The sequence below is a fragment of the Amblyomma maculatum genome, chromosome 2, assembly GCF_055883805.1.
Source record: "Amblyomma maculatum isolate TAMU_Amacu chromosome 2, ASM5588380v1, whole genome shotgun sequence".
Classification (NCBI taxonomy): domain Eukaryota; kingdom Metazoa; phylum Arthropoda; class Arachnida; order Ixodida; family Ixodidae; genus Amblyomma; species Amblyomma maculatum.
The window spans coordinates 23,259,174-23,270,875 of NC_139345.1; the positions used below are offsets into that span (position 1 = coordinate 23,259,174).

The window sequence follows — 11,702 nt, forward strand, 5'->3', positions numbered from 1 at the left end:
AGCGCGAGATTTATTGGAGCGAAGCTATATCGTAGGTATTTTCACTTCTCAGACGCAATAACTTCTAAATATACTAGCAATCCCAATTTGAATTGCTTACCTAAGCTCTTACAGGTTGGCGTTCTAGCGCTAGCGTTAGTTATTCCGTTCGTTTGTTTTTGTTGTTCTTTGACGCTGATATGTATTTGTTAGCAAGATCTTTTACCCTTTTATAATCTCACCGCATCTCGTTTGGAGACCTACGCTCAGGTCATTTTGTTATCACGAGGATTTCATGAAGACCGTGACGAATGAGCGGTGGTCGCTCTCCTACACTTATTTTTCATTGTCGTGAAGCGTCTATGTAAGTAATCGTGAATTAATAAAGCCTGACTTTCTATGCAGCACAGCTTCACTCATTTATGCCCTTAGTGAAATGCCTCAAGCCATGTGGTTCTATCCATGTGCTTGCCGAATTCACTTTAAGGCCCTTGTTCGCAAACGTGCCCGAAGAAATAAGCCCCAGAATGCGTTTACATGACGCGCGACGAAAGACTAGGCTAACGACGACGGAGGCAGAACGATGCTATGATAAGGTGGTTAAAGATGCCGTAACATTTCAGTTAACGTAAAACGACAGTAGAAATACATTTTCAAGTAAAGTTGACTGAACAGTTACGGTGTCCATTTTTCTGCCTTATCCCAGCATCGTTCTGTCTCCGTCGTTGTTGGCCTTGTTTTTCGTTCATAAGTAAAAAGACAATCAAATTCCCCGCCAAAAGTACGTCACTGTTACGTCACAAGCAACGTCACGTGTTTGTTGTGCCTCACAGTTCGCAGGGGGCGCTGGGAAACTAAAGCCTCGCTCAGAGTCGACACGCAGGCTTCTATGGGAGTTACGCTACCATTTGTTCTTCTACCATGCCCTGGTCAGCAGCTGAAACCAAAATAGCAAAAACACAAGAGAAGAAATTCAAATGTAAATTACTTAGCAGTCAAATGTGAATACCAAGTGGTGATCCATGTATATACTAATGCCTTAAAATAAAGCACACACATACACAACCAAATTTCAATTTCTACAGTCCGTTAAGAGGTGGCTGACATAACAGTCTGTCACTTCCAAAACGCACTACAGAGAATAATTTTCAATATATGCTAAAAAATTGTACTGTATCATGAAGATCCGGATGATTTAAAAAGCTCTCCGCAACCAAATATTGCGATTGTTAAGCACGCCTCCACACTGAAATTTGGCTTGTTATATAACAGAATTTCTTCTACTTCCCATACGCCTCTTTCCAGTTCCTCTTGCACATCTTTTAGCAGGAAAGTTTACTTACTTTTCACTCAATGGTATGTCTTCAACCCGATTTAATTCCACACTTGTTGCTGCACCTGAGACATCCTGCAAAATTGTACAACTTACATGTAGCCTTAGAGAAACAAAATTCCACACAAATTGCACGTGCTATTCATATAAACCAATCGACTTTCTTTACTGAAAAATGAAAATTAGCACTAATGTAGTTTTTCTGTTAAAAATCTCTTGCCTTCTTTTAATTCACCCATGTCTGGTAACATACTGTTTAAGGCTTTCCAGGTGAAAGACGCAAGCATTTTTAGCACTTATCCTCCCTAAATCTAGTACAATTCACAGCATAAAAAATGTGACTTGAGAGAATATTGCAATATTTCAAATATTTGTGTGTGAAATAAATTGTAAATACACTTTATTCATTATGCAAATTTGCTTTAATGTATATGACAGAAGTATCTGCTCTGCTTAAAAGCTTACCATAAAATATTGTTAACGGCCTCAGTGTTGCCTATGTTGGTTTCAGATATGTTATTTTTTAATATCAACTCCATTCTCTTCCCACAAATGCTATGCATTATAAAGCAGACATATAACATATTAATGTAAGAATTTTGAAATGTTTCAAATTTTAGCATCAAATAACTCAAACCCCTTCAGCCATCAGAATCTCATAACCTGCTTTACAAGATGGAGAGAGTGACAGACAAAAATATCTGTTCTAATCTGAACCTGATGTGCAAGCTTTCCATCCACAGTACTATCATTGAATGTAATGGCTAGGACTTGACCTCATGGCTCAAGCTGTAGAAATAGTGTCATTTAACTACAAATCTTCCACAGTTGTAATATCACCACTAACACATTCTTGAAGCAAGCATTTAAAAAATTCTTAAACGACAAAGTACTACTGAAATCTGGGGCTGCCATACAAGGAGAAAATTCTGTCAGGTAATAGGATTGTATACCAGTGTGAAAAGCCTGACATACTGCACAATTTTCTTTAGAACAGCACTGTTCGTTGCAGTATGGCACAGCTGTTGGCTCTCTAGAGTAAAGCAGAAACATGAGAGCAGTGCACATGATGCAGGCACAGTTTTAAGCATTCCGCAATGACATGGGTCTGCACTTCAGGGAAAGCCGGCATCCTATTTGACAGAGCACTGGGGGCAGGTATCAGTGTCAGCCCCTAAATGAGACCCAAGGGCATCAGGGGAGAAGAGAACAATGCCTGGAAGCCAGCTAGGACAGAACACACCCACAGCAAGAGATAAGATAGTGGTACAACTTTCACCCCCGTGCACTCAGCAAATGCTTTCATGACAGCTGCTGAACACGTGTAACTGACATCAATGCACATGCTTGCAAGGAAAGTACTGGCAGCAATGAAGATGGTCCCGACCAGGCAGCCCTTTTTAATTGCATGCTAGCGCAGCTTTCAAGGGCAGCTCTGCCATCAAGCGCAAATTTTTACGGCAGTTCACAACTGGTGCAGTTTATTAGTAACAAAAGTTAATAATGCAAAAACTCAATGTTATTTGTGCACGGTGAAAAGTCGGCCACTTTATCAACAGCTGGCACAACACGCAGCCTTTTTTACACACTTACCAAGTATCTCTGCCACCACAGTTTTCAATTCAGATAAAGTGCTTCCATTTCCTAGTGGTTGGCACACTGGCGGTAAATGGCAAGCATGGCAATATGCGCTAGAGACATGGCGTGCGCGTAGTGCTGTCAGCTGGGCCTCACAAAGTTCAATGCAGTCCTTTTTGCTGTATGTACTTGTCCCCCTCATCTTGCCTGCTCCAGGCATTTGTGATTATCCCCATCAATCACCGACGTCTATGTAGAGTACACATCGCCCATTACCGTACTTTCGCTATGTGATTGCCGCACAGAACTTACCATTATTTCGTCCTCAGATGGCATAAAAGTCCAATCGCCAGGAAGGTCCGGATCGCTTTGGCCGGAGACATCCATTATCATACAATGCCAGCTTCTCTAGCAGTGACGACGGTCGAAAAGCCTGTCAGCTCAAGCCATAGAATTTTGTTATTGCAGACGATGCCTTTCGCCTTTAGCTGGAATGAAGTGAGCGAACGAAAGAAAGGGCCAGCTTAAAACACTCGACGTTGCCAAAATTTCCGATCAACAAAAGCGATCAAAGACCTCCGGCAGACGTTCAACGCAAGACAACCCGCTGACAAAACACCGACAACGCAAGCTGCAAGACTACGCAGCGCGCGCTCTCCCACCAGACGAAAGGACACGTATCATAAGAAAACGCGTTTCCGAACTGCCCTATATACACCGGACTTGGATCAAGTCCTGTTCCGAAAGAGTTTATGTACCACCGAGCAAAAGCGGTCATGCGGGTCACAAGTTTACGTTTGCGAACTCCCAGTTGCAACGCAGCGAACGCTTTCAACGGACCATGTGGAGAGACTGCAACAAGCCAGCTGGCTTGTGACAGAGGAGCGTCGTTACCAATGTAAACAGAACATTTCAACGCTCATGCTAAGCGTTGCACAAGCACCGCCCGTCGTTATGCTCGCTTACAATAACTCAGTCGCAGACATCATACGAAAGATTTGGTACCATTAAAAAAGACAGTAGACTCACCAAACGCACTTCAGTTTATCCCGTCATCGGCAGTACTACCACCTGCAACGCGCGGATCGCACAGGTAGACTCGGCCTGGGAACACACCAAGCATCCATTAGTTTCCAGTTAAATGAAGCGATAGTGAATCAAGTGCCCAGTGCGGCAGCCTACTCGCTAGTCCATGCCACCAGGGCCGAAACTGCCGAAACCCCGAAACGGTGTGGTGGGTGTGGTGCTAGACCGCTAGACCAGCCAACCGTTTACCCAAAATTACGCAGCGCATTCACATTGACCATTTGTCGATAGAGACAGCTAACACAACTTATTCTACCTATGGTTCTACCACAATGAAGTTATTACCGTGAAGTTACGTCGGTTACATGCTAGCACCGCCGACCCAAGCGCTACCGCTGTACTGCGGCGAGGTCCACGGTGGGCGAGATGGATGCATGACGAACAACTATGCCCGCATCATTTGGCTACTTGGCGCATTTTTCAAAGTGTTGTCGACACGCATGGGCGCTCCTTGCGCTTCCCCAACGTCCGGCTACGGCTACGTTCATCATTAGCGTTGTGTCCATATTCTTGGCTGATGTATTTACTGTGGATTACCCACCGTGCCGACCATGCACTGATGACCAACAGCACAACCGCGCCGCGCCGCTGTACGCCGCTGCAGAGCGCGGCGCCCATATTTGCGATGTAGTACTACGTAGCAGCCGTACTCCTGCTAGTCTTCTTCTTCTTCTTCTTCTTCTTCTTCTTCTTCTCCCTCGTTGTAATGGCACATACCCACAGTGGGGGATTGGCCAGAATTCGTTTTAGGTGACATAATATTTTTGATAATGTCGATTTGACTGTATGATAGGTAACCTAATAATTAAGAGATAGTCCCGCGGCCCTTCTCCGAAAGTGTGCTTTAATTCGTCGTGTTACGGTGGTCGCGTGCCACATTCGTGTTGTCGCTTAGAATCCACATGCATCGAAAATCGGGCCTGTATTTGTCGCACGTGATAGCTCCCAGACAATGCATCATGATATAAATGCCACTTTGGTTAATGGTTAGTGGACGACAAGGAGATTGACGTCCGATGTCGCAAAGTATGCGCAACGCGTGAACGCTCGCACAGCGGAAAGTGACAAGAGCCCGGAAAGCCGCATGAGGTCGAAGTACGCTAAAGGGGAAGTGGGCAGGACCAGTCTGCGGTGCTCTTGCATTACTCTGGACGACGTATCTGCGCAGCAGAACCAACGTCATACTAGTTTGTTCTAGTAACGCTGCGCAGAACTATAGGGTGGCTAGCAGAACCCTCGATTCTATTTGACCTAGATGGCGCTTCATATTTTAAGATCGGGGTTACCGAACATGAAGGATTGAAAAACTCTTCTTCCTCCATGTTACCGAACGTATATGGACGAGGTGCGTCCAGACACGTAGGCGCTGGAAGTTATGAAATAACCTCGTCCTGTTTTCCATCATGAAATGAGTACTCGGGGCATGCGCTTTGTTTCCCTGGTGTGATCGTGGCTACGCGCTTTATTGCGAAAGCTACTCTAGGTTTCCAGCCTTCAGCGTAGCGCGGCCGGTAGCCACGTCTTACCCACGTGACGCTGTGACGTCACACCCCACATGACACTAAGGCGAGATCTGGGCTACCAACTCAAGCGGTCGGCAGGAGCTGCCAACTTGGGTCTCTCGTTTCACATGGGACGGTTATGTCAAAATCAGCCTGCTAGGACCCTGGCATTCACGTTACCCCTATAGGCCACTAAGGCACGTTCATACAGCTTGGTTAAAGCGGCCGCTTTATATGTGGGCTAAGGAAGAAGGAAAAGAGAAGAACGCTCGGTCACCCACAGCTAATGCTTTCGCTCAATATTTGGTTCAGAAGCGTTGAACCCTTGTAACTTTTTTTTTCTTTTTCAATGTTACTGAAATTATGTAATTGCATCATGGTAATAATGAACCATCACCGATTAGCCAAGTTTGGTGCCTTAATGCAATGAATGGCCACCTGTGGGTAAAAACGTGTCGTAAGCATAGAGGAAGAAAACTAGTTTTCTTACATCCATGGTGGTAAGCTTCCAAATTCTGGCTTCCTGATGGGCCCACGACGTTGTTAGACCCGTTCCTCGACCTCGGCTGGAGCAGCGCTAAACAGTGCAGCTGCCCATCTGAAGTGGCGTTCATTTGCAACGTAGTTTCTTCAAGCGACAATCTGAATGCACCATGCGAGAAAACCATGGTAGCAGAGGAGGCGACAGTCTGCTACATGCAAGCATGGCAGCTCCTGCCTCTCCCATATTCCTCCAAATAACCCGGTCCTGTGCTAGCTGCATCCACTTGACCCTTGCGAACTCCTTAACCTCATCCACCCACCCAACTTTCTGCCGCCCCCTGCCCCCTCCTTCCCTTGGAATCCAGATCCTCTCTTCACACTATGTGTCCTGCCCATGCCCATTTCTTCATCTTGATTCCTACTAGAATGTTAGTAACTAGAGTTATTTCTCTGACCCACTGTGCACGCTTCCTATTTCTTAATGTTACGCCTATCATTTTTCCTTCCACAGCGAAATCGTCACATCGAATAACGTAGCCCCTTGTAACGGAAGCCCTACGGGCAACACACACTCATGGGCCTGTGAGCGCTACGTTTTAAATGCACGAAGGTGTTTCGTACTTACCAGCAAACTGTGCGCAGCATTTACCACGGTTCTGCCAATGCTTCGCAACCCGAAAGAACTCTGTTAAGGGCACACAGATCACGGTTATTTAGTTTGGTTTATACGGTTTAACGACCTTAAGCATCTGGGGCTATGGTAGAGGCCGCAGTGGAGGGCTATGGAAATTTTGACCGCCTGGAGTTCTTGAACGTGCACAGTTATCACACAGTATATACACAAGCGCCTTGCTTGCGATTATTTCGTATGGCGTTTTCTGATGAACAGTATTTTGTGAAACAGCTTCCGGGTAAGTTGCGGTAACAGTGCGCAATGCCATCGACCAGCTTTCTATCCCGATAAGACCATGTACTGCATATGCAGCTGCCATTTTTCAGTATATTTAGTTTAAACATGCCAACATTACGTTAAGATTGGTTTGATTTAGAACTCCAACAGCACTTGTGAATGTGCGGCGCGAGAAGCGAGCAGCGCTATAGATGGCTATAGCTCCAACGCTCTGGTCTCACCCAAGGAGCAGCATGTAGAGCGCCCTTTTCGACGCCTGGCGTGTACGCGCGCGGTCGGCGCATAAGCAACAAGCGGTGTGCTGCTAACACCGCCAGGATTTCGGCGGGCAGCATAGTGCTCCAGGAAGCTCGTCCTTAGTGTTAGTTAGTTATATGGAGTTTTATGGCGCATAAGCAACTGTGGCTATCATGCGCCAACCGCAAGGTTAGACGATCAAGTGGCTACAGTAATGATGCTCAGATTTGGTTTAAAACATTGGCTTCCTTTAAAACATTGGCGTCCTTAGTGCGGGTACGTCATATTCATGCTAGAGAGTTTGAGGAGTTCATCTGTTAGCACATTGTATATCGAATTATCAATATATCAAACTATTCCGCAATCCCTTTCAAGGTTGATATATTCGGGCATGACACAGTACTGTGTCAATAAACCAACCGATCACTCAATCAGTTGTTTATTGTTCATGATTCAATACATATAAATATATAATATTTGCAAAAGTCTCAAAGTTAAACTGCACGGGACATCCTCAATACAAGTCAGATATGAAAATACATGATATATAGTGCAAGCATTAAAAATATGTTTCAGTATTCAAGCTCATCATTCTACATGCGAAATAAGACAATTGACAGCACAGAGAAGGCAATAAATAATGTTAGAGTATGCTAGATAAAAGGTACCTTCAGGGTGCTGTTTGAAGCTGGACAAACAATTACAAGTTTTTATTTCATAATTAATATTATTCCAAATAGATATGCCAGCAAAAACAAACATCAGTTCACCATAATTAGTTTTAACAGATGGGAGAAGTAGGCTATTTTAGAGCAAAAATCAAGTGTTTGCTACGTGCTCGGAAAATGTTTCCACAAAAAGTTGTCAAACATCCAAAGCAATGAGTAGCTGACAGAAAACAAATATCAGTACATCGACTGTTATGACTAGCAAAAGGCAGACATGAGGGTGCAATGAAATGCGAAAGGGTAAAATAAAACGTGGAAATCAACACATGGACTGTTAAGACTAGAAAAAAAAAGCGGAGGTAAAGGTACAACAAAATGCAAAAGGGTAAGAATATCAACGGACTGTTTTTGAATTCGTATCAGTGGCCAAAAATGTATGAACTGTTCAAATCAGTGGCCAAAGCTATAATGTATACTGTATGAGCTATTCCTGGATGACAAACAGTAAGGTCCTGTCCTGTCTTGTGGTTTGTGTTCCATCTTTTGGTGCTCCTTTTTTGCTGCATTCTTGGCCCCAACGTGGAATGGTACAGCCCAATGTTCAACAGCCCTTTCTTTGTCATGCTACCCAAAGTTATTTTTCCCAGTGGGAAACAGTACTTTGCTAATATCCATGAAAAGTAATGACACCAGTTACAACAAAAATGGGTCTCACAGCATATTGTTCTACAAAAATAGGAGATATTTTCACAGCATTTTTTGCAAACTGAGTGAGTTCATTTCAGTTGATGTTGGCCCCGGAGAACAGAAAGAGGTTTGGGAACTTATTCAGCCTTTGAACAGGTCCAATATTTGAATATGCTTTTCCATGTGCGGCTGTGACTGCAGAAGTTCTCGAGTTGCAGCACTTAGCTCGTCAATAGCCACCTGCGCCTGTATTTTTGTCACATTGTCAGATGTAGTGTCATACAGGTGCTTCAGCTCACGGTAGATGTCTTTCACTTCATGTGGCATCACCTGCAAAGCAAAGTAGATGAAATCGACAGCAGTTGGTGAGCGAGAATTTTCACTGCAACAAGCGTATAGAAGCAAAAACAAATTTCCTCCCTCATTAATGCTATGAATATTCTAATATGAGGGCTTGAATGTAACAGGACCACAATCATAGAACTAGGTTCCACTCAGCAGACATGGTGAACATAATGTGAGAAACGAAGAGCGCTATACGTGGAGTAGAATTCAAAAAGATAAAAAGTAGCTTTGCTGTGCCAGAATCCCAATGTGTTATGTTGGGTTTAATGTCCTATAAGCAGTTCAGGCTATCATGCGCCAAGCAAGAGGTTATAGCTAGTGTTTAGTGGAGCACGCTACACTTATTCTACAGCTGGTTTAAAACATTCGAAAGCTGGAAACACATGACAGATCAACAAGACCACTTTCACCAAAAATCAGTGGTCTATAGAACGGAATGTGCTCATTGTATAATTGAGTAAAATTTTTCTTTGTGATTGAAGTCTTGTGCATGAAAATAAAACTTGGTTTACGGCAAGTTCCTGCTTGCATTTTTCACGCAAGGATTTGTTTTCTTTTGGCAACAAAAAAATTGCTCGTCATGTGAGTGTGTGGCGAAAGTAGAGATGGCATAAAATGACCTCTATGAAACGTTCCCGATGACAACATGATTTCCATTCTTTTAAAATGAGCTTTACCAAGTACCAGTTTATTCTTAACTTCACTACTGTCATTTTTCCTTTAGTTTGCAGTGCACTAGCACCATGCAGTCTCTGTATGGCATATTTATGCTCTTAATTTGTTTTTCATGGGCTTGACCAGTGCCAACGCTAGCTCTCTTGTTACCTTTAATGCTTTCCGATGCAGACATGACTCGGGACAAAACAAAATTATGTCCTTGAGCAGAGGCTGTTAATATACATGATGTTTATGATGTCCCAAAGTAGTAGAATGGTGCAACTGCATTTTTAGGGAGAACAGCTGTGAGCACACTTATGGAGTCTGAGTAAATAATACTGTTTATGATGTTCCCCTTAATTATTTTCTTACAGCCATAGCAAGTGTGTAGTACTCGGCAGTGAAAACGGTTGCACTATGAGGTATAGCCTTACTGTCTCATTTTTTTTGCATTTTCCCTGTACTGCTGCACTTGCAACGTGTTCCGTTGTCTTTGAGCCATCTATATAAAATATTGTGCAGTTCACATTTTTATTTAAGGGCTAGAAATCCTTTCACGCTGTTCGTGCGGTACAATTCCACATAAGAGCGCTACCTTTGCTACCACCATTACAATACGAAGACAGTCATGCAAAGATTCACAAATAAGACTGCTACAAAGATACACAAAGCTATGTGATGAAGATACACGAAGATACAAAAGGAGACCAGCCATGGTCACTGCATAGACTCTGTGCTTTAGATGCTTCATCGTGACATTGAAACTGCCCCTAGTTGCACAACCATGCAGTGAGTAAAGCCTCCAGAGCATTGATGACCACCTTTAGCAACATTTATCTTCATCTTATGTACAAAGCCACCGAAAAATTGCATGGCAGCATAAGTGTATCAGATACCAAGGAAAGAAGCAGAAGCCCCTTTTCTTTCCATGTGCAGCAATGTCAAGCTGGCCAAGCTTTCTGTGTCCACAAAGTGGATTACTAACATGAATGTCCAAAATCAGGTGTGCTGCAGACATTGAGGGCCTCTGCTGAACTTCAATAGAATGAAATGAGGGCCTTTATGTCTTGCACATTCTATCGTGCTTTCCTTGGGATGGAGCTGATGAAGTGCTAAATTTTTACTTGGTAAGGAAGTAAACAGTCTTTGGTGACCAGGTGTCTTCATGCTCTGCTCTTTTCCGGTATGCGATACACTGCTGTCTTCAACTTCGTAGAATGTTTGGACAAAGAAGCTTCCGTTGGTGCATACAACATTCAAATTTTCGTATTCTATTTCATTTTCCCAAAGTTTGTGGGCTGACCAAAATGCATCAACTAACATGCGAGTAAATATGTTGTATCTTTGCTTCTACTTTGTATTCAATTATAAAGTGAGGGGTACCATTTCACTTCTACATTTAGTAATACAGTAAAACCTCTGTACAGAAGATACTCAAGGGACTCAAAAAAGATGTCTCTTGTAACCAAGGTCACTTGTAACTAAAAATTCTTGCCAACTTGTATGTGTGGCAGTCACACAGTATCAGTCACACAGGAATGTGATGACAGTGGCTCAAACAAAGGGGACATTTGGCTTCCTAGTCAAGAGGAGGCACTCCTTCTTGGTTCCTGACATATTGCAACAAAACAGGACACTGATATGGAACAGAATTTAGATAAGGAAATCTAAACTGCCACACATACGAGTTCATACAAGTCAGCTGCATTGCATGAGCGCACCTGGGTTAAATGTATCTCTTCTAAATAGTGAAGAAGTTATTTTAGGGACCTGCAAAAGCTGCCCTTAGTAACACAGTGTCTCTTGTAACCATGTCTTTTGTATGCAATGTTGTTAACAGGGCAAACATAGGAAAACCAACCAAACCATTTTCATGTGTCTCTTATAACCGAGTGTCTCTTGTAACAAGATAGTACAATACTGGTGTTACATTCAAGTAAATATGGCACTTAAGCTGAAATGCTTTGGTACTGAAACCTGCTTATGAAAAGCCCAAGTGTCGTGCCTCCACTGTCACTGAAATACTAAAAACATCAAAGCAACATGCTTCAGCTTTGCAGGTCCAAGGCACTACTTAAATATAAAACTGTACGCAGAGGCAGTGCCAACAGTCACCACCACTGCTCTCAAGTAAACATACAGGATGCAAGCGAGAATAAGAAGCATATTTACTGTTGTACTGGACCCATTCACATAAACCTACAGGATGCAAGCGAGAATAAGAAGCATATTTACTG

General features: G+C 43.3%; 2 protein-coding genes across 2 annotated transcripts in view; both read right to left on the minus strand.

Annotated features, from left to right (window-relative positions):
• Positions 1–4,066, minus strand: part of LOC146198121 (uncharacterized) — a 93,250-nt gene extending 89,184 nt beyond the window's left edge. Inside the window, exons 1-3 of the mRNA XM_084593442.1 lie at positions 3,920–4,066; positions 3,203–3,378; positions 1,323–1,387 (exon numbers count right to left, since the gene is read on the minus strand). Coding sequence (XP_084449568.1) covers positions 1,323–1,387; positions 3,203–3,283 — 146 coding nt within the window. The 5' untranslated portion in view covers positions 3,284–3,378; positions 3,920–4,066. The remainder of the gene's footprint in view (positions 1–1,322; positions 1,388–3,202; positions 3,379–3,919) is intronic.
• Positions 4,067–7,531: 3,465 nt separating this feature from the next.
• Positions 7,532–11,702, minus strand: part of Tango6 (transport and golgi organization 6) — a 40,797-nt gene continuing 36,626 nt past the window's right edge. Inside the window, exon 17 of the mRNA XM_084593443.1 lies at positions 7,532–8,793. Within this exon, the coding sequence (XP_084449569.1) occupies positions 8,605–8,793 (189 nt within the window). The 3' untranslated portion in view covers positions 7,532–8,604. The remainder of the gene's footprint in view (positions 8,794–11,702) is intronic.